Genomic DNA, 23,974 nt, shown 5'->3' with positions numbered 1-23,974 from the left:
GTTCGATGCCATGGTGTGTCAATGAACTTAGACTAAAGTCATTCATGTTTTGCTTTAACTTAGGATCTTATACATCATTTTGACTATTTATGTCAAAAAATATAAATTATTTATATTCAATATTTTTTTTACCTCACTTTACTCACTATAATATAACTCTTTTGTGATGACTTTATGTTAATGTACATGAAAATTCAAGAATCATGATAGATCTAAGGGCAATCCCACTGATCTGCTCTTCCCAATACATTTTCTTCAATGGTATTGGTCCACAATTTGACATAGGTAGCACTTGATGAATTAGTTGTTTGAAGCTGATTTGCAATAAGTTATGTGCTGTATCTGTTCTTTTGCATCACAGATGATTCAGGGAGGAGAGAGGATGTTGAGGATAGTACTAGAGTGGAAGATTTAGGAACTGTAGAAACAGGCCCAGCCAGAGCAAAACTCAAAGAATACCCTCTCACCAGCTTTGGACTACAGGGAAGTGGTTGCTAGTGTGAAAATAAAATTGTCTGGGATAAGCCCCGGATGTCCTTCAATGCTGGAAACGCCTCTGCATCTGATGATAAATTACAATTTAAAAGTGGATTGTTTTGTGCATATTTTTCCATCGCTAGCAGATGATAGCCGTATAGTCTAATAGGGGCCCTGTGCCTATCTCTGGGTTCCTGGCTTAGAAAAAGATATGCACTAAAACAGATTGTGTGTAGTATAGCTTAATTTTGCGCCGATTTTTTCATTTGTTTATGTTGCCCCCCCCCAAACAAGCCAAATGCCCCCCCAAACATGATATCTTGGTAACCCCTCTGCCGCACGCAGTGCTTTAGATGTTCTGAGTAGCTCTTTGTCTGCTTTGGCGGACAGTGGAAAGGGAACGCTGTCTCCAAACAGAGGCTTTCCCACTGGGTCGTGGACGCCATTTAATTGGCCTATCACACCCAGGCCGTGTCCCCTCCCCTTTGAGGGTCCGAGCTCACTCTCCGGGTTGAGTCAGTTTTGTCCCGTGTTTTCTCAGGGCCGAGCCTGTAGATCTCGGTAACATGCTGACCGACTGACCAGGTGGATCGCTTGCGCCTAGCGCCCATGCCCTTGTCCGAGGTAATATTGTGTGTTTTTTCTCCCAGGAGATCCCACTCCTCGGATATCTGGATGATTCCTCCCTAGCCCTTGTGGGTCCGCAGTTCAGCGGAGGAACTCGCCAACCCTTTCCACTGCGGGTACTTAATCTACCCTGTACTGGAATAGGTGCTCCACAGGGCAGGACTCCTACCTGGACTCCCCCTGTGTGTATTATCCGCAGTACGGTCCCCTTACGAGTGGACCCGCGTCTCTCTTAGGCAGTCCCAGCTGCCCTCCGGTCGCTGTGTTGTAGCAACTCCCCCTTCCTAGTGAGGCTGGATCTACCACTGCGCCATTTCCACATGCCGCCTACAAAACCCATGTGATATATTCGCCACTCTTACCTCCCCTTCAGGGCAGGTGTGGTCTCCGCAGGGTATTTTCCCCCTGAAAGAATAGGAAACTGAGTAAGACCCCCTTCCCTCGATGCGTGTAAGGGCTCTATGCGGAGAAATAGAGAGAAAAGAGGCCCAGCCAGGCTTGGCAAGCGTTGCCTTTTTCCCCTGTTTAGGGTAACCAGAAGGATTCCAAAGACTGTTTTGGAGCATTGGGGAAGGGTACGTGCAGTCTAACATAGGTGGCTCCTGTGTCAGCAGTACACACACACTGCTCAGCACATGGCGTGATTTAAATTGGACCCCTAGTGTCACTTCTTCAACACAACGTCGAAGTTAGCGACAGACGGGGAACGTCTAGGTTACAGATGTAAACTCTGTTCCCTGATGGAGGGAACGAGATGTTGTGTCCTCCCGGCCACGTCGCTGAGCCGATCCACTGTAGTGGCCAGACAATCTCCGGCTCCTCAGAAAAATCCTGAATGAACTTGACGTATTTCCTCGCCTTTATACCCGTATGTCCGGGGGCGGGGTATGCAAATACTGTCTGCCAACTTCTCATTTGCCTTTTCTCATAGATTAGAGGCATATTCGGCGCTCAAGAGAGACCCCAAGTGTCGCTTCTTCGACACATCGTCTCGTTCCTTCCATCAGGGAACTGAGGTTACATACATAACCTAGACGTTCTTTAAAATTATGCACACTATAGACTTTATTCTACATACAGTATATTGATGGCCGCACATTGAGATCACATGACTAACCGTATATTACTCAAGTTTCTTCACTGTTTGATCTCGATAATCCCCTGTTATTTAATAATTAATCATGGTTGACTTCAAATAGCATATTTATATAATGATATCGGTAATTGAGAACTTTTTCTCTCACTTGAGAAAAATGAAAATATTTTTGAGTGTATCTTGAACTTAACACTATTATTTGCTTTCCTTTATTTTTTGTTTTAATGGCATGTAACTTTATATTCCATATAACTATTATAGACTGAGTGTTTGTGTGTATTTCACACAGGCTCTGTTCCTGTCTAATCGGTGTAAAATTGAAGGAAGGACTGAACTCCTGAATGAGGAATGGTCTAAGCTCCGAATCCAGTCCATCCCTCTGTCCAAGCCAAGTGGCTCTATGCCCAGCAAAAAGGCAAGAATGACACAACTGGGGGTTGGGCTCTGGCCACCACTGACAGGTGTCACGCATGATGCCTTTTTGTGAATTGACTGCCTTAATTCAGATCAAGACTACCCCCTGGCTGATTAATCAGATGAATCAATGCATAGTAATTTTTGCCTTAAATTTTGCAAAACTAATTTACTCTAACAAAACACCAGGGTGTTGCACCAGCTGTGCATAAGTTCTCACGTAAGTTAGGAAGTAAAGTTCACACTAATGCTTAATAAATTCTAGTTAGTTTGCTAAGTCAGTGCTTAATTTTGTTGCACCACACATAATATGACTGTATTGATCAAATAAACAGCCTTTAAATCTGTACACAGAAGTGTTAAAAAGCCGTCAGTGTCAGTTTTATCTTGTTATGGTTGATGTTCAAAGCTTGTAACCCGTAACTGTCAGCTGTAATAAATTACATCTCCATTAAACGTTAATTAAACATTAATTCTAAAAGTAATAAAAGTACATTTGATGAATAGTATATCTGCCCTGTGTAAATAACAATATATAGGGACTGTATCTAAAATAAATAAGGGGTGATAAATAAACACTAATACAACTCACTGGAAAAATAGACATTTATTAATTTTAATATCATATATATATTTTGAATGTGTTGAAACTAGACACTGGGCGACACACCCTGAAAACTGCACCGTTAGATCGGTTTCATGCTGAAGAGACGTTTTTTCTCTCTTGTAAATGTAAACGAGTGTAAATGTCAACATCAGACTGTATGTTGAAATTATTGATTATTTAATTTATTAAGTGAGTCTGCTTTTTTATTCCATCCATTAGTCCTGGTCGGAAGCTTCCGTTAATATTTAGTTTATACGTAGGGTTATGTTCTACCTAAGTTAAATGGCGCAACACTCAAATATTTAGTAGTGCGTAAATTGTGACTTAGTGCCCCTTTACGCCACAACTAGGCTAAGTTGTAACTTACGTATAGCTGGTGCAACCAGCCCCAGCTCAAGATCAGCTGCATTCCACTTTATCATACTCTATCTGACAAGAGGTTAAATAACCCTTGTGCGTCAATTTAAAAAATGTACTAGGTCTTTAGAGGACAAAAAATATTTGACAAAATAATATTATATGTTAATATTATTTTACACTTTCAATGAGTACATTTTTTTAACCAACATCAGTCCTGATCATAACTACCAAATATTCATTAATTTTCAGGACTTTAACCCCTTAAATGCCAGATTTTTATGAAAAACAAAATATTTATTATTTTCCATATACTAAATGCTATGGGGATTTTCATTGTTTTTGGTGGGGGGGGGGGTTTAACAATCTGGGATATGTCAACACACTCTTGACATCCATACCCACACACCCACACACTTTTAGCTGCATCATTTATTCAATTGGGCTGCAGTGATCTATAATACAGAAAATAGGAAAAAAGCATGTATTTTGCTCCATAGGCTAAACATGAGAAAAATGGTGCCATCTGGTGAAAATATTTAAAACATTTGTTTTGAATCCGGGGCTCTGGAATTAAAGCATAATATCATAGAATTCACAATTTTATGCTTTAATGGCACTGGGATCAAATATTGCAGTTTTAATGGGTTTCAGTGGAGACATTTTTGTCCTGAAGGTCCTGAGTGTAACTATTTTGTGTACACAATGTATTATAAATGAGGTTGAAATATCAAAATTCCCCCAAAAATACACACCTTTGGCAAAATGTATGCTGTTGGCATTAACACAAAATTATCAAAAAAACTCAAACGAAAAAGCCCCATAGGTCGTACAAGGGTTAATCTTATGATGTTAGTAATGAGCTGACTGTGGCACGGTTAACCTCTCATTTATTAGACAGGGCAAATATTATCAGAAGACTGGCAAACAATGCTTCAAAGTGGGATTTTTCTTCTCTTTATAAAATAGCTCTGTTGCAAAAAATGTGTTTGTATGATTGCCAAGTCGGTGCTTAAAAGCTAAAACTCCTGTGATATCCACAATAAAAGCAGCCTGCGAGCACAGCAGAGCAGTGTGTTCTGTGGAATACTGAGCTGCTCAACATACCAGCACAGCTGAGTCCTGTATCCAACAACATTGAAAAACAATACCTTAACACCAAATAAAATATTATTTGTTTAGTTGAATTATGATATTGGTCACAAATGTAGTTGCATATCCATGGAATTCTACCTGTGGGCAAGGATTTTTCATGAGCTTATGAAGATTGTTTTATAAATACAAAATAATTGCATTACTGATAATTAATTTTCATAATAAATATGATAATAAATACTATTTATTAATGACTGTTCATTTTTAATTCAGATGCAGTTATCTGTGTGTAAACTTTGTGGGAAAATTTAAATGCAATATAAAACTGCAAACTAATATAATTATATATTTTTTTATTCAAATCAGGTTATCTTATTAACATGTAGACTTAAAGTAATTTTATGGTTCCTCTTCTTGTTTTGATTGACACAATGACATGTCCTCTGTTTTCCTATCTTCCCTTTCTTGTCCAATCACAGTTGTGCAATGTAGAGTTTGGCTCTCCGTCCTTTCCGATCCAGTCAGCTGCCATGCGTCCCTTGACAACTGTTGCTGGGATACCATTCATGTACTCCTGGTCCCCTTTGCAGCAGAACTTTATGGTACTGGATATGCACAATAAGTGTGAACACACATTTACACACATAAAAAGCACTAAATTGTGATCACCACTAGGAGCCTGTGTATGCTCCAAACAGACAGAGAAGGAGAGAAAGAGAGAGAGAGAGATGAAAAGAGAAGAAAAGTCTAATTTTATGACACTGGTCATTTTTAAAGTAGGTCATCCTGTAGCAGTGCATTCACATGACAGCACAAAGCATGTGTTTTTGTAATATTCTCTCAGGTAGTGGAGGATGTGCATCTTTAAAAGCCTACACTCGCTCACAGGCACAAATATAGACATACACGAAACCCTCGTCCCCAAACCCATATACAGATGTTAACAGCATTATTGTGTCTTTACCACTCATTAAGAAGAACCTTGCTCATCCATAAACATATGCAGTATAGAGAAATATGTCTTTGTTTAAACTCAAAAATCAACTAAATCCAACCCCTCTCCAATTAAATTCTCTGTTTTCCTTTTGTGTTCACCCTTTTTGTCTCTCTAAGGTGGAAGATGAGACATTTCTGCATAATATCCCCTATATGGGAGATGAGGTGTTGGAACAGGATGAGGCTTTCCTGGAGGAGCTGATTGATAACTATGATGGGGTGCATGGAGACAGAGGTGAGCATCTATCTCAAAGCTAATACCATCTTTTATTCAACCACTCAACTCTATCCACTAATGGACTGTGCATACTTTACATGCTGTTCTTGTTGTAATATCAATATATGATATGCATGGAAATGTTCAGACAGGTAGTGTGGTGTACAGTAACTTGGTGTCTCATAATTTGACAACAGATGGTGGCTTCATAAATGACGAGATCTTTAAGGAGCTCGTGGAGGCACTGAGCCAGTACTCAGACCCAGAGGAAGAGGAGGAGGATGAGCCCAAAGAGGGACCAGAGAGTAAGGAGGAGGAAAAGAGAGGGACAAAGAAAAGCACAACAGAGGAGCCAGAGGAATTAAAAGTGGGCTTAATTAAGAGGAAGAGGAGGAGCAGTGCTGAAGGTGAGTTCTGAGGAGTGCTGAATGTTTTTTAAAGGGATGGATTACCCAAAAATGAACATTCTTTCTTAATTTATTTCCCCTCATGTTATAATGAAGTTATAATGAAAATAAATTACCCAAATTCAGCCATGGAACTCTATGTGGCGCATGCTGACAGTGTCTTGAACTTGTCATACAGTATGTTAGCCAATCAGCTTGCTCACATGTGACATATTAAGCCTGTTGGCTCACATGGGGAGGCTGATTGGTCCTCTAACTTGTAATCAGGTTGCCAATCATCTTGCTTCTATCTCGTTGTGTAACCTAAATTGCTCAGTTTGCAGACAAGCTAGTTTCACTGCAGCATTTGCCTTAATGCGCTCCAGGACTATATGAGCCAGTGAACTTGTTAAGTGTAGATTATAGCTTGGCTGGATTCTTTTTTCCGAAACCCCCCTCCACACACCTCCAAATGTATAGATCTGCTACACGAGGAGTATTTTTAATGTCTTATTTGTGCAGCAGTGTTTTCATACATGCTTGATGCAGCCTGTCTTGCGTTTCACTTATTGTGCAGTAGCAGTGTAGCAGATCAAGTCCATTAATATTAATATCCTTTCAATGTCATACCCACATTAGCATGCTAAATCTTTCTGAGAGTTGTCATGACTGAACTGTAGTAATTATGATGACTGTACATTTAAAATAAAGCATTAAATCTATCTAGGTAGTGCATTACCATGATTTTACCATGGTTAGGAACACCCTATACATTGTAATGCAATCTCAAGTGGCTTAATACTTTTATAAAATGGCAAGAAAAGCAATAAGATAAATTACCAATGTTCAATAAATTGTTACATTTATTCATATTAATAGACAGAATTGACAATTCTTCTGTCATGTAAATTAGTACTTAAGCCTAATTGTAAGCTGTTTGTGGTTGCCAAACAACGTTACAACTTTATATAGAAAATAGAATTAATGAATAAGCATTAATATTGAATGTTCGGTTACAGGTGTGCATTTATCAGCTGCAACGCTGCTCATGTAATCAGAATATAGAATATAATTGGTTTATCATTTTAATTTTAATTATGCAATCAGATGTAAAGCACCATATGAGCAGGGACACTGCAACAAATAGATCAGAGTTCACACAGTGTGTGCAATTGTTTGCTCTGTGTGTCACCTCTGTTCCTAGTGACAGCTGTTTGTTCATTCAGTTTGTTTTAGGCCAGTATCCAGTTACAGTACACCCTGACCCCAACTTCACCACAGCAGAGAAAACACTCACTCACAGAAGCACTAGCCTACTTTTGTTTAAATGTGAAATTCAGATCAATTCTATTTTTACAACATTCTCTCCCTTGTTTTTCCATCACTAGGAAGAGAGCTCTCCTCCAATAAGATTCCTCATGACAAGATCTTCACTGCTATAGCATCCATTTTTCCGTACAAAGGCACCATGGAGGAGCTGAAGGACAAGTAGGGCCTTCTGTTTAAATTTTTTTTTGTTGTTGACACATTGTATTGATAAAGACATTAAAGCGAGGAATTAGAGCATGTGCACTAAACACTTGGCCAATCCAACAACATCTCTAACAACGGATCTCTTTAGTAGTGACACAGATTTAAAAAGCAATAGATATCAACATGCAGTGACACCGAAGACACTTTTGGACAATTAAATCGCACTTAAAAATCTCTGACTTTTATTGCATTCGATAACAATATATGAATATAAGTGGAATCCGCAAACAAATTATGCTTCTCTTTGCCAAATTTGTAACAACTTTCAGCCAACTGGTATTTAGGTGATTTTTAATGGATGCATTTAGTGGAAGTCACTTCACTTTAAGTTCCCCCTTACTTTCCTTGCTGAGTATCCACAGGTGTAGTTCATCACATTAACTTGGGACATATTCATACTTTTTTGTAATTATTTTGAACAAAATATCTATTGGTTTTTCATTTCTAAACTAACAAACTTATTTTTCTGAAATGAAGTTTTGCTATTAAGTAAATTTTCTATATTTCTTTAAAAACAAAGGCCTTTTGGATTTGTATTTTCATAAATAACAATGACGTGTGTGGCTTTAGTGTCCAAAAATGACCTGAGAGCAATAAGTACGAGAGTCGTGTGACGCCGTGCGAAAAGCATCAATTCAAATTTGACAATATTGAAACATGAACGATTCAAGGAATGCAAGAATCTCTTACTTCAATGGAAGGTCGCTTTTGCACTGATGTTTCCTGCCAAACTGAGAATAGATACTAAGGATGGTCTTAGAGGATTTACATGCCCACAGCAAGCATTATCCTACATAAAGACATTGGAGTGAGTAAGTCATTAGGTGATTTTCATGTTGTCACCTAGTGGACCTGTCTCACTGAACATTCACTTGACTGTTCGAGCAAACTGAGCACATTTTTCATTTCTTTTTGTGCTGGTTCTGCATTGCGGCTAGAGTTTGTTTTGTGTAGAATAATTTCTTAAGGACAGTTGTGGATGAATCTGCTCGTTTTGGGTGCTTATGCCTCCTGTTGGCTGGAGTTGGTTTTGTTGAATATTTTTTGCAGGACATATGAGTGAGTTTGACTGCCTGAAGAACTGAATGGCCTGTTTTTTCTTTTTTTGTGTGTGTGTGTGCTGGTTTCACTAGTGGCTGCAGCATGTTTTGTGGAGGAACACACCTTTGAAACAGTTATGTGGATGAATCTATATGTTTTTTGTGTGTGTGTGTTTATTCCGCTTATTGGTTGGATTTTGTTTTATAGTTTATCTTATGTTGTGTAATTCTGCTTTACAATTGTTTGTATAGAAAAACACCGGACTTGAGCTATCCAGTGGCAAATTTTTCATGGGAGCTCTCGTAGGCGTACACGGACTGTTTGAGTTTAGAGGGATTGTTTTTTTTTTGTTTTGTTCGGGGTTGATTGTTGCACCAATGTGGAATGTGGTGTTTATAATGTTATTTTTGACACACAATCTATTTTTTCTAATATGTCAAATGTTATTATGAGTAGATTGCCTTTCTCCACGTGGAATGTGAATAGGAATGTGAATGGGGCACCCCATTAAAAAAAGAAGGAAAGTTATTTCTCTTCTTAAACAGAAGAAATATGATATAGTGTTTCTTCAAGGAACGCATCTTTCCCCACAGGAAGCTGAAAAATTTGGGAAGAAATGGGGTGGACATGTTTTCTTTAGTGCTGGCAAATAACAGCAGGGGAGTCATTACATTGATAAGTAAACATCTATTACTATTATTTTATTTATATATATATATATATATATATATATATATATATATATATATATATATATATCTGTGTGTGTACTCGGGCTTTGGCCACAGGCATTTGTTTGGGGGGGTCGGGTTGTGGGTTGGGAGGGGGGAGGGGGGAATGGAAATAATGAGGTTTAAGGGGGATAATGGTTGATTCTGTATATGAATGTTTTGCTATGTTATGTGTCATGTTTGGGGAGCAACTAATACATGTTAATCTGAAGTCTTTTAATTAAGATTTAATTGAATGTAGTTCATCTTATTTTAGCTGGATTAAATCAATTCAGTTAAATCCAATTCATTTAATTTATATTTCAACTAATTTGAATTAATTTCAAACGGTGCTCTCTGAGCTAAATGCTGAGCTAAAAACCCAAACTTTTATCCACAAAAATTATGCAACCATAAAGGCAAGCCTAACATGCACAAACATTCTTCCAATTGTCTTGAAAAGAATACTGCCATCTCAACACCGTGTTAAATGAGGGTTCATGGGAAGCTCCTGCAGCTCTGCTTTCAGCGGGTGTTTGGCAACAGCAGCAGCAGTGGAAACAAAAAGCCGTCACAGTCTGCATTATCATCCAACTGTTTACCATTTCATGCCATTTTTGTGCACTCCACCAGCTGTGCTCATCTCATTTCTTTCCGCTGGCTGGGGAAATGTGTCTGTGAGATTTGTGAAGCACATGAACTTGTATTTAATTCTCTCTTATGTGTGTGTACTAAAGATAAAACACTTTGAAGTTTTAATACAATGCATCTACAGGTTTTTGGACATCATAAAATATAGAGATACAACACATTTTCATTTTCAAACTATGCTAAAGCAACAATGTGTTACTAATGTGTTGAGGCTGTGCTATATGGTGAATATATATTTAAAAACAAATGTTGTTAGGCACAACATGCAATTGGTAGCCTGCATCCCTTTCTGCCACGACTATATTCACTATATATTCTAACCACAAAATGGTAACCATATAATACAAATATTAAGGACACAATTTTTTATTAAAATGTTATTATATTAAGTAAATTCATAAATTTCTTCCATTATAAGATATTATTCCTGACATAAACATTGCTATGCAAAAAAATGAATGATCATCAATGGGTGATATGGTAAATATATGAGTGTAAATTGATCAATGGAAAGGAGGAGGCGAGAACCGGCTTGACGATATAAATAATATTTTTAATATAAAACTTAAACAAACACACACATGATGGACATGCCCGTTAACGATCTCTCTCCCGCACGATCCTCTGCAGTCAACATTTATCCCTCACGGCGGCTTAATTAGCCTAATACGGGACCGGGTGTGTAGGATCACCACCCGGCTCCGCCCTCCGCCCTGTAACAATGATATGTTTGGTGTCATAGCTGTTATTAAAATGAAGTTCTAAATGTAAGTTCTGGAGGAGCTTGTTCATGTAGGCTTGCCAATCATATCCCAAGGATATACAGTATAAGTGGCTGCTTCCCTTCAACTGATGAATCATCTCTCCACCTCCCCATCTAATTATAGCAATTATTATATAAAAATTGTCTTTTGATTTCTGTGTGTGGATTATAGCTTGGCTGGAGAGCTGTATTGACCAATCAGCATCCAGGACTAGAATTAACAAATTAAAATAAGAATTCTGCAGTTCTCCAATTGTAACCTCAAGGAATTATTTCTACCTGATCTAACCCTTAAAATTAGGTTTGTTAGTGTAACGTAATGTAGACTGGTTGGTTTAGTGATGTTAAATAATATTTTTTACTTGCATCAAACCAGTTAATTGAGAAGTTCCCACATTAAGCACATTTTTGTGTTAACAATTGTTTTCAGTGTACATACAGAGATAGTTTCTCATTTTCAGTTTCATTTCTTTATCTCTTCCACAGGTATAAAGATCTCCTGGAGCCATCAAGCCCTGTGAAGTTGCCTCCACTTTGTACACCCAACATGGATGGCCCCTTTGCCAAATCTGTTCAGAGGGAGCAAAGTCTGCACTCCTTTCACACACTCTTCTGTCGTCGCTGCTTCAAATACGACTGTTTCCTTCATCGTAAGAGATGATTGTGCCCGTGTCTGGTCTTCTGCCTATTTTTTTTCATTTTTGCTTGCTTATGGTAGCATTAGTAATATTATTGCTTGTAAGTAGTTATATGAACAAAGCCATAACCTTAAGTCTAAAATGTAGGCATAGGGTGATGTTCCAATCTAATATATCTATTCAATGCATGTCCAAACTTTTCAGTTTATGTTCCTGAATAGCTTGTTTAATCTTTCTCATTTATATCATACTGTACAGACTTTATCTCATGTATATCAAGCATACATTTAATAAATTTTAGGACAGTTGATATTTCAGTCTCTAAAAGGAAAAGTTTTGCAAATGAAAAGTGCATGTCTTCTGTGTTCAGCATTCCATGCATCTCCTAATGTGTACAAGAGGAAGAATAAAGAGATCAGAATGGAGACAGAACCCTGTGGACTCGATTGCTTTCTTTTGCAGGTACAAATTTCTGCCTGTTTGTGTATACGTTAGTCGAGGTTATATTATTATAAATTGGTTTTATTTCTTATTGGTTCTGATCGGCTTTTTACAATCTTTCTAACATCTCTCTCTATCGATTTCTCTTTACCTCTTACCTGGTCACAGAAAGGAGCAAAAGAGTTTGCTGATCAGAACATGCTAAAGTCGCAAAGGTCTCGTCGGCGTCGGCGACAGCCTCGCCCCTCAAGTTCATGTGGCCCCACCCTCTCAGGCTCAGGTGAAGAGGGAAAAGAAGGAGAGAGTGACCACGAGACAACCAGCTCCTCAGGTACACACACACACCATGTGTAAACACAAACATACTGCAAATACTGTAGAGACATACAGATTTTAGACTCTCTACTCCATACCCATATTTAAACCACACCTTAATATACAGCAGATAATGGGTCAATACCAGTTTATCCAGGCCAATAGACTACAGATGAAACACTCAGTCTTTACAATTACCAAAAATAGTTTTGCAATTAAAGACAGCTCTTGTGCCAAGGAGGTGTGTGCATAGGTGTGTTTTTGTATTGCACCAAAGAGACATCACTGAAAACTGCTCACAAGAACACAAGAACGTTATTAATAGTGCTACTAACACAAGCATCTCCAAGATTATTGCTCATAGTTAGGGTTTGGGATTTTAACAAAAGCGTAATCCCAAGTATTAATTTGTTTGTACAAAGGTGCCTTTGGTGCTACAGGGATGACTGTATATTGAAAGAGTGACCTGAGCTATATCTTGGATTAGGGTTGCCAACCATCCCGTATAATATAGAATCATCCCATATTAGAGGAAAGAAAATTGCCATCTGGATGAAATCAGTACAGGACGTATTTCACATCCTATACTGTAATTTTGCTGTATTTTAGCGTCTCAATCCCAAACTGCTTAGGATATTTCACAAACCGAGAGAAATGGACCTGAAACACACACCTTTTGGGTTTGTGTGAGAGATATCGACTGTTAAATCTTGCATGGATGCCACACTTGACAGAAGAATTCAGGGGAAAGATCAGTGACAATCAGCATGTGTTTTCTGTCAGAAGCAGGATCAGGACACTGTAATCCAAGAAGAAACACACTATTTTTATTTAATGCATTTTTTCTCCCATAAAAATCCATTATAATGCAAATGTGTGTAACACAAGACAGTGGTCCTGAAAGACCAAATGATATATATTTTTTTTTTCAGTGACATTAGTCATTAGTCATATACTGTCTACAAACTGATGAGCCCAATCTGACATCTTCGTTCTTTTAGCAAAAAGTAATGTTTATTTTAAGTAAAAATGTATAGAAATTTAGTCATTGTATTAAAACTGTTTTTAATTTAGGCATTCCATGCCTGAATTAGGCATATTGGGGCCGTTCACACCAAAAGAAATTTGCATACGTCCATGCTGTTTTTCAAGTTTTTCTCAGGTAAACAAGCTCTAAGTGGACCTCTTTAACCATTGAGCAGTGTCTCGCACAGGAGCCCCACTGAAGTATTTAGAGCTGGATTTTCCTGTATTTGGCTGGTAGAAAATTTGTAAATCTATCTTGGATCAGATTATCATACAGACTTGGGGGTGGGCTATTTTGACATGGGCCAATAAGTACCACTTAGAACACATTACTGATTAATTATTTTGTATTTACTGTTATCTAGTTCAGTATTGAGGCAAATGGCATACTGGTAGATTTACACGTTAGACATAAATCGTGTTTGTGTGTGTGTGTGTGTGTGTGTGTGTGTGTGTGTGTATCAGAGGGTAATTCTAGGTGTCCCAGCCCCACTAAAATGAGACCAGGAGAGGAAGGAAAAGAGCAGTCGCCTCTACAGTGGAGTGGAGCGGAGGAGTCTCTGTTCAGAGTTCTGCATGGCACATATTACAACAATTTCTGCTCTATCGCACGACTCATTGGCACCAAGAAATGCAGAGAGGTGCACATATACAATGACAATAATATAATATTATTTCATTCAAAATCAACAAAAGGCAACAAAAGGGTTTAACTGTACAAAATTGAGTCTGTGCTGTGTGTTTTTCCCAAAGAGACTGCGGTTTGGCTAACTGGAAATGTGATTATCTCAAGTCATGTGTTGTTCTTGCATTTAGGGAATGATCCAAATCTTTTTCTAGAAGTATGTTGTTTTGTTTGTGTGTTATTGTGTGTGCGTCTGCATGCTCATATGGCAAAGATCAACACTATAATGAGCAGTTATGCCTCAGCTGGGTTCCAAAATTCTGACTAATGTCCATAAGGTGTTCAAGGGATTCTTATGCTGTATGTGGGTGGAGTGTAACATGTTGCAATTTCTGACTCATGTATTTGTGTGTATTTGTGTCAGGTATATCAGTTTGCAGTGAAAGAGGCGCTGATTCACCATGTTCCACTGGAGGATGGTGGGATCTCACCTCAGAAGAAAAAACGAAAGCACAGGCAAGATGTTCACCTACTGCTATCTGCCAAACGCTGTCATGCTTTAATAACCACAAACTGGGGGGGCCTGGGTAGCTCAGCGTTTATTGACGCTGACTACCACCCCTGGAGTTGCGAGTTCGAATCCAGGGTGTGCTGAGTGACTCCAGCCAGGTCTCCTAAGCAACAAAATTGGTGCGGTTGCTAGGGAGGGTAGAGTCACGTGGGATAACCTCCTTGTGGTCACTATAATGTGGTTCGCTCTCAGTGAGGTGTGTGGTGAGTCTCCACGGTAATGTACACAACAAGCCACGTGATAAGATGCACGGATTGATGGTCTCAGATGCAGAGGCAACTGAGATGCGTCCTCCGCCACCTGGATTGAGGCGAGTCACTATGCCACCATGAGGACTTAGAGCACATTGGGAATTGGGCATTCCAAATTGGGGAGGAAAGGGGAGAAAAAAAAAAAAGAAATAACTACAAACTGGAGGAAACACAAGACTGAAAAATATGAACATTAGAGGTAAACTATGTTTCTTTTATTTGTTTGATAGATTATGGGCAAAGATACAGCTGAAGAAAGGTAAGCACCTCACTTATTGAGAATATATTTGAATGGCTTGGCAGGTTCAGGAATGGAAAAACAGAAGAATGCAATCAAAATATGGGAAAAGATTTTTCTGTCACTCAGCCCATATTATTATTTGTCAAACTGATAGCATGAATGTTGAGCAGATCCAGCAAACTGTTTTCATATTCTTCTAATTATCTTCTTTCATTTTCTGTTTTCATTTCCACAAAGGTCAGTTATTGCTCTTTTGTTCTTCCTGTTTGTCTTATAGACAACTCATCCAATCAAGTATACAATTTTCAGCCATGTGATCACCCTGAGCACCCCTGTGATAGTTCCTGTCCATGTGTGATGACCCAGAATTTTTGCGAGAAATTCTGCCAGTGTGATCGTGAATGTGAGTTCAACACAAATGAACACAAACATACTTTTAAACACATAAAAAAATGAAATATACATTACAAAAACATACAAATACAAGTTTAAAAGGTACAATTCTGGACACTTTTTTGTTTATTTTGGGAATATTTCCAACAAATTGATTTTAACAACTTAATATTATATACAGTATCTCACAAATGTGAGTACACCCCTCACATTTTTGTAAATATTTGATTATATCTTTTCATGTGACAACACTGAAGAAATGACACTTTGCTACAATGTAAAGTAGTGAGTGTACAACTTGTATCACATTGTATATTTGCTGTCCCCTCAAAATAACTCAACACACAGCCGTTAATGTCTAAACTGCTGGCAACAAAAGTGAGTACACCCCTAAGTGAAAATTTTCCCTCCCCGGTGTCATGTGACTCGTTAGTGTTACAAGGTCTCAGGTGTGAATGGGGAGCAGGTGTGTTAAATTTGGTGTCATTGCTCTCACACTCCCTCATACTGGTCACTGGAAGTTCAACATGGCACCTCATAGCAAAGAACTCTCTGAGGATCTGAAAAAAAGAATTTTTGCTCTAAGTAAAGATGGCCTAGGCTATAAGAAGATTGCCAAGACCCTGACACTGAGCTGCAGCACAGTGGCGAAGACCATACAGCGGTTTAAGGACAGGATCCACTCAGAACAGGCCTCGCCATGGTCGACCAAAGAAGTTGAGTGCACATGCTCAGCGTCATATCCAGAGGTTGTCTTTGGGAAATAGACGTATGAGTGCTGCCAGCATTGCTGCAGAGGTTGAGGGGGTGGGGGGGTCAGCCTGTCAGTGCTCAGACCATAAACCGCACACTGCATCAAATTGGTCTGCATGGCTGTCGTCCCAGAAGGAAGCCTCTTCTAAAGATGATGCACAAGAAAGCCCGCAAACAGTTTGCTGAAGACAAGCAGACTAAGGACATGGATTACTGGAACCATGTCATGTGGTCTGATGAGACCAAGTTAAACTTATTTGGTTCAGATGGTGTCAAGTATGTGTGGCGGAAACCAGTTGAGGAGTACAAAGACAAGTGTGTCTTGCCTACAGTCAAGCATGGTGGTGGGAGTGTCATGGTTTGGAGCTGCATGAGTGCTTGCGGCACTGGGGAGCTGCAGCTCATTGAGGGAACCATGAATGCCAACATGTACTGTGACATACTGAAGCAGAGCATGATCCCCTCCCTTCAGAGACTGGGCCGCAGGGCAGTATTCCAGAATGATAACGACCCCAAACACACCTCCAAGACGACCACTGCCTTGCTAAAAAAGCTGAGGGTGAAGGTGATGGACTGGCCAAGCATGTCTTCAGACCTAAACCCTATTGAGCATCTGTGGTGCATCCTCAAACGGAAGGTGGAGGAGCACAAGGTCACTAACATCCACCAGCTCCGTGATGTTGTCAGGGAGGAGTGGAAGAGGACTCCAGTGGCAACCTGTGAAGCTCTGGTGAACTCCATGCCCAAGAGGGTTAAAGCAGTGCTGGAAAATAATGGTGGCCACACAAAATGACTTTGGGCTCAATTTGGACATTTTCACTTAGGGGTGTACTCACTTTTGTTGCCAGCGGTTTAGACATTAATGGATGTTTGTTGAGGGGACAGCACATTTAAACTGTTATACAAGATGTACGCTCACTTCTTTACATTATAGCAAAGTGTCATTTCTTCACTGTTGTCACATGAAAAGATATAATGAAATATTTAAAAAATGTGAGGGGTGTACTCACTTTTGTGAGATACTGTATTTCTTTCACTTTCTTTTTAAAATATGGTGTGTGTGTATATATATATATATATATATATATATATATATATATATATATATATATATATATATATATATATATAAGCACTTTATTTTAGGGATCAGAAATTAGGCAATAAATAATGACTAATAATTGGATTTTAACTTGGACTAGTTACGAACTTGTTTTTATTAAGCCTTTGTTCGTTGATTTCTTAACCTTGCCTAATAGCCTCTTTACATTATTTTTTTCCTAACAATTAACTTATTAGGTAAAAACTAAAGATACCAGTAGCTAGTAAGGTGCAAAATACACCCTTTATATGTTCGCATTACACAATGTAAATGTGCAACTTATAAGTATAAAATTAATACAGATGGCAGAGACTTTTGATACTTAGTGTCAATTCAGGCAATAAAAAGCTTCCTCTTTCCACTAAGTGCAAATAGTGTTAGATGCTATTTTCACCCGTATTTAAATTTTACCATACAGTATAGGGTCATCACTGCAGCATGTTTATTGTGTTTATTTAGGATCCCACAAACACCCTACACCAACCACTACCCATAAATCTGACCATAACCTTCCCTGCTAACCTTCTAAATGTATTTCATACACTTACAAGTGTAATTATTAGTCATGAATTACTGTCTATTTTCTGATCCCTAAACTAAAATGTTGCATATAGTTAGAATGTTTACACTTAAAGGAATGTTACTGAAGTTCTTCAGTATGTTCTACTTCTAACATGTCCTTGAACGTTTTTAAACCAACATCAATATTTTAGGTTAAAATGTATATTCATTAATGAGGGCTCATCGTCATTATCATCATAACTTTCTTACAGTTTTAATCACATTTTTCTTTTTTTAATTAGCCCTGTGGTGTGACCAATGAATAAAAAAAAGTACTAATATTCAATGTAGTATTATATATATATATATATATATATATATATATATACAGTATAATTATTATGTCATAAAAGCAGCGTGCATAATAATTATTAAAGAAATTGAAAAATTCTGTCTTGAATAATTTTAGATGGAGTATAGCATGTCACACCACAGGGTGTTAACTTATATTTGATGTCAACTACCCACATATTGTGTATGAAGTCTGTAGTATTGTCATGTATTTCTGTTCAATGATTGGCTATTGTTCCAGTTCAACATTATCCATATTCTTTAAGGGCAAGGGATATATCATATGAGTGCACCACTAGAGGGCACCAATGCAAGAAAATCAAAATGAGCCATTGAATCATAGTATATCCCATTTTTACCTTTATTCATATTGTTTAAATTTGGATTTCAATTTAGTTCTGGCATTTTGACACCTCAGACATTACACACTCAACATGGCTCACTCTAATCTAATTCTGCTCTGTGTTTGGGTTCTAGGTCAGAATCGGTTTCCTGGCTGTCGCTGTAAGACTCAGTGTAACACTAAGCAGTGTCCGTGTTATCTGGCAGTGCGTGAGTGTGATCCCGACCTCTGCATGACCTGTGGGGCCGCAGACCACTGGGACAGCAAACAGGTCTCCTGCAAGAACTGCAGCATCCAGAGAGGACTCAAGAAGGTATGAACCGTGATCCAGTGACATTGTGAACAGGGTGTGTAGAGACAGATCAAATGACCAGCAGAAAGCGCTCTTGAATCTGTTGATGATTGCACAATCACTCTTGAGAGTTCTTCATCCAAAATCATAGAATCTGATCAAACACAATAGTGTTTCACAGAGCTTGGAATCAAATGAGAAAAAACATTATAAGAAGATACTGTTTGCTTTTGTAACATGCATGTTGAAGCTTTTATACTTTTTCCTGTTTGCCAGCACCTGCTCCTTGCCCCATCTGATGTTGCAGGGTGGGGTACATTCATCAAAGAGTCAGTCCAGAAGAACGAGTTGATCTCTGAGTACTGTGGAGAGGTGTGTGGAAATCACACACACACACACGCACGCACGCACGCACGCACGCACACACACACACCCTACAATGTATGTGCATTAAATGCTGTGATCAAGCTGTGATTCTTACAACTGTTATATTCTTAGTAATGCAATTTTTGCATTGTGTGTTTGTGTGTGTGTGCGTGCTTGCGTGCGTGTATGCGCGCGTGTGTGTGTGCGTGTGTGTGTAGCTTATCTCCCAGGATGAGGCAGACAGGAGGGGCAGGATCTATGACAAGTACATGTCCAGCTTTCTATTCAACTTGAACAATGGTATTGGCTTTAGTGATGTTTGGAGTTGTAATGGTTAATGGCTTGTAGGTGTCAATTTGATTTTCACAAGCATATGTATTTTTATAACAGACTTTGTAGTGGATGCCACTCGAAAAGGGAATAAAATAAGATTTGCCAACCACTCTGTAAACCCCAACTGTTATGCAAAAGGTAGTGTTCAAAAATGAAAGTACAGTACAAACAGTAAAACATTCAGTCTAAATGATTAAATACATTTGACATAGACTTGGTGTCGGTTGTTGTTTCAGTCGTAATGGTTAATGGTGATCATCGCATTGGAATCTTTGCAAAGCGAGCCATACAGCGTGGAGAGGAGCTCTTTTTTGATTACAGGTTGGTTGTGTTTTGGTTGTTTCAGAAAAAAACAATGGACAATAGGTTATCTGCTCACTTTCACCTAAAAACACATTTTGAGTTTTATAAACTGAAATAAAATAAGTATAATATTTATAGTTATTATTATTATGCAATTAGAAAGCTGAGACTTTCCATTTTATGTAATACCTAAAACAAAATGCATCTCAATGTATTTCTAGTTTAAAGTGACTACAAATTTTGGCTGATGTGTTATACTGCATATGCATTTTAATGGAATGGATCCTTTTGTAGCTTTATTTACATTTTTCTATTCTTCTTAGGTACAGTCAAGCAGATGCATTGAAGTATGTGGGTATTGAGAGAGATATCGACATTGTGTAGACATGCTTTCATTATGAGGATGTCTACATCTTTTATCTGGTAACATTTTTTGCCTACTCGCTGAAAGTGGAAGAAAAAGTGGTTTCCTGCCTTCTGGGCATTATGAATGCCCATGAGGAGTGATTTTGTAATGCCATACTTTTTTGAATGACATCACAGAGTCACTTGATGATGCAGTCCAAGGGTGATGTCACTTCCTTGATCCTCTGATTTTACCTGTGGTTTGATTGAATTGTTTGAACAAGCATTCTTGTTTACCAAAAGGTTGTATCCTCAAATGTACAAATTCACAACTGCACTAAATGGCCAATACCACAGGACCTTGATAGAGATCATGTGCAGAAGAAAAAATTGAGCTTTAAGAGCTCATGTGCTGAAGAAAAAATGCCAGTTCAGACAATTTTCATACATCAATGAGGTTTTTTAATCAAATCTCTCCATTAACAAGTCTCTGTAAACAGCTTTTGAACCGTAAATAGTTATAACCTCTATATGCTCGATATATACTGTAACTACAATCTGAACGCATCACACACAATTGTTGTTTTTGACCAAAATATTTAATTGTGCTTTACAATATGCAATATTTCAATGTTACATTTGCACTTATAGTAGTCAGTCAAGTCAAGCTGTTTTCTCTTTAGAACAAAGTTCATTATTTGCGCATTGTTCAATATTCCCCTGCAACTTGGTGTAATTTGATGTTAGCCTGTTACTGTAATGTGCATTGATCTGCATCTTTCAAGGCTTTTTCATTATCTTTTCAGCCATAGCATCTGCCAAGTGTTCTAAATGTAGTGTGGCTGGCAAATATTCTGGAAAAGTGTATTTAGATCTGTCTGTCTGTCTGTCTGTCTGTATCTAAATATCTTATCCTTCATCAAATGTAAGCAGCTTGTTGTATTGCACAAAGCTGGCTAATGAGGTCAGAGATTAGCATTCTAGATAACATAGCACTAACATAGGCAGTTAAACTTCATCTGTGCTTAAATTGTATAAGGTCAAAAATTATTAATGTTCTGTATTAATAAAAAAAAACAAGTAACCATTTAAACCGACGGACTGAATGTGAACTGTGAGCTAAAGAGTAACTTAAAGAGCATTGTTTAACAGGCTTTTTTAAGAATAAATTTACAAAATAGGCCTAACAAGTGGGTTCCACTGTCATCTGTACCAATTACAGTATGTAAATAAAAATGAAACTAAACTGCAATATTTGTTTAACATGCCCCAGAGTTTTAATTACACTTCACATGTGAAAATTAGAGTAATTTTTTGTGAATGCACCAACAACAAATTTTGTGTTCATCTCATATTCTGGATTATTAATACATACTGTATGTAGAGAAATAGAACATATAGGCCTGGAACTGAATATACATTTTGTAATGATACATAATAATTTGTTAGGAATGAGAATAATAAAAGAGGGATTCATTTGAAATTAGTTTTTGATCAGTGGAAAGGTTATGGTGAATATTATTTTAGTGTTTATTTCAGAATATAGCACATGTAACAATAAATAGGATGCAAAATGAAATGAACATACGCTGTAATATAAATATTTATATTTTGCCTTCTTAAATCTTACCTTAACATCATGTGTAGACTATTCTTAACCGTGTGTTATTGTGTGAAGAGTAAATATTAGAACATTCACAAATTCAGTAGTTCCTAATTCACTTTTGTTTTATTGGAGGTGGACCTTTAAGAGCAATGTCTGAAATGTCTTCAAAATCAGAAGAACAGTAAATGTCCTGCCATAAAATATTATACTGTAAATTTACTGTACACCATATACTGTAATTTATGACATGTCTTTCTGTGCTTTGGTCAATTTATAGTGACTCTCCGTGATACACAGTGTTCCTGTCTCCAGTACGGGGTGCTAAATACCTAAAAAAAATGTTTTAAAATGACATAAGCTAATATATAATACAATAAACATAATAAACTTATCTTGTAGCTGAAGTGAAATGGAACTTACAGGATGTGTTGAAAATTAACATTTTTATAGAAAACGAATGCTGTATATTGGATTCATCTCTCAGATGTGAATTATGATTTCTTTTGAAAGATATTACAAAAAAACAAAACACACAGTGCACCTACCTTTAAGGAATAGTACATAAGATAAAGGATTCTCAAGAGTTTTTTTTTTTCCGGCTTCTTTTATTAAAGTGCCAGATTTGTGTTGATCCTACACAGTCATGTTCATTTACAACGAAAGTGCCACAAAACAAAACAAGGACAAAATTAAAGAACAGAGAGAAGTTAAGTGTTGTAACACCTTGGCTTCCTGAAACTGTCTTCTTTTAGGACATTGAGAAACACCTTTACAAGGTTTTGTCTGATCTTGTCAAATTACTGTAGTTCCTCTTTCGGCCTTTTTTAGAGGATTTTTTCAGCAGATGCAATTAATTTGTAGAATCTACAGTACACCAAACGCAGGGACAATTCCCACGAAGCAACCTCTAGTCAAGTGGACAGTGGTAATAATGAATGATTGTGATCATTTCAGGTCTCAGTTTCTTGAACCTGCATCCTTTATGTGGCTCTAGAATCTAAGCCATGATCTATCATGATTCCTGGAAAGGTAAAATGGTCACCAACATATCATTTTAGTGAGAATTTGGTGTATGTATTTAACCCCCATATATGCAAATGCATCTCATCAGAGCTCAGAGTATAACAAACAGCCAGCACGACTTCAGATCGGGTCTTCAAAACAGGACTTTCAAACATGTAGTGCATTTAGAAATTGTAAACTATTTTCTACAAAGTAGAAAATGACAAAACCTCACTTTTAACAAACATACGATACATCAAGTCATACAATCTTAGGTTCACTGTTCAAATTGAGGAGGGTCCAACACCCCCAATAAAAGCTAAGAGACACAATAATTGTAAAATATTGTTCATTGATTGTTGGTACTTCTAGATTACTAACATTAAATCATCTTTTATCTTAGAACTAAACCGCCGCTAGAGGTTAATTAATATGCTCAGTTAATATGCACATAGATTTGCCAGTATTTATCTAGCACTACATGTTGGCTCACGATAAAACAATTGTAAAGTGATTACACTGATGTTATGTGGTGAAATATTCTTGTGCATTTCTTATGCTGCGCATGTGATGAGCGACCCTCCCTCAGAATGTTTAAATATGCAAGATTAACGATAGCGACAAAAGAGTTCTAAACCAACGTCTTGACAAGCTAATTAGTATTATAGAGCCACTTCTTATTTAACTCTACCAAATACTATACAACTCAGCTACGGTGACCACTAGGCCTATTTAAATTCTAAAATGTATAGTTTAATATTAAGCCTAACATCTTACGCTTGTCTTACATCTCATTAAAATATCAAAATGACTCATTTTAATCAAAATATCAAATTATTCTGTCATATTTTGGTATGGATTCTCGTAGGTATTCTTAGGGAGTTATGTGTGCACTTCACGTAATTTTCAGTTCAAACGGGGTAGATGGGGGTAGGGTATAAAGGGACCCCACAAGAGCTCTGCCACCCCTCAAATAAAGTTAATTCATCAATTTCATTTACACTTACATAGTGACTGCACACTCTCTTCTCAAGTCATTAGTTAAAATTACCATTAACTTAAATTTGGAAAAGACTGTCAGCAGGGTACAAGGAAATGGTTTCCTTTTTCTTTTAACATCAACTAACAATACTTGATGCCATCAGAATAACTTGTATGGCATTATTTTTACTGATTAGTCCTTTTCAAGAAATTATTTTGAGAGGT

The 23,974-nt window shown here is 37.6% G+C and overlaps 1 protein-coding gene across 1 annotated transcript in view; it reads left to right on the top strand.

Moving 5' to 3' along the window:
* ezh1 (enhancer of zeste 1 polycomb repressive complex 2 subunit) overlaps window positions 1–21,350 on the top strand; it is a 29,268-nt gene extending 7,918 nt beyond the window's left edge. The window contains exons 3-20 of the mRNA XM_052131624.1: window positions 2,490–2,615; window positions 5,153–5,275; window positions 5,787–5,904; window positions 6,084–6,293; window positions 7,661–7,760; window positions 11,457–11,620; window positions 11,979–12,070; window positions 12,218–12,380; window positions 13,856–14,031; window positions 14,440–14,531; window positions 15,068–15,096; window positions 15,356–15,481; window positions 18,656–18,834; window positions 19,090–19,185; window positions 19,398–19,479; window positions 19,570–19,650; window positions 19,749–19,833; window positions 20,139–21,350. Of these exons, the coding sequence (XP_051987584.1) occupies window positions 2,490–2,615; window positions 5,153–5,275; window positions 5,787–5,904; window positions 6,084–6,293; window positions 7,661–7,760; window positions 11,457–11,620; window positions 11,979–12,070; window positions 12,218–12,380; window positions 13,856–14,031; window positions 14,440–14,531; window positions 15,068–15,096; window positions 15,356–15,481; window positions 18,656–18,834; window positions 19,090–19,185; window positions 19,398–19,479; window positions 19,570–19,650; window positions 19,749–19,833; window positions 20,139–20,199 (2,103 nt within the window). The 3' untranslated portion in view covers window positions 20,200–21,350. The remainder of the gene's footprint in view (window positions 1–2,489; window positions 2,616–5,152; window positions 5,276–5,786; window positions 5,905–6,083; window positions 6,294–7,660; window positions 7,761–11,456; window positions 11,621–11,978; window positions 12,071–12,217; window positions 12,381–13,855; window positions 14,032–14,439; window positions 14,532–15,067; window positions 15,097–15,355; window positions 15,482–18,655; window positions 18,835–19,089; window positions 19,186–19,397; window positions 19,480–19,569; window positions 19,651–19,748; window positions 19,834–20,138) is intronic.
* Window positions 21,351–23,974: the final 2,624 nt, after the last annotated feature.

Source organism: Xyrauchen texanus, chromosome 8 (genome assembly GCF_025860055.1).
Source record: "Xyrauchen texanus isolate HMW12.3.18 chromosome 8, RBS_HiC_50CHRs, whole genome shotgun sequence".
NCBI lineage: Eukaryota > Metazoa > Chordata > Actinopteri > Cypriniformes > Catostomidae > Xyrauchen > Xyrauchen texanus.
The sequence above is the reverse complement of the archived record's forward strand: the minus strand, read 5'-3'. Positions and strand labels throughout refer to the sequence as shown.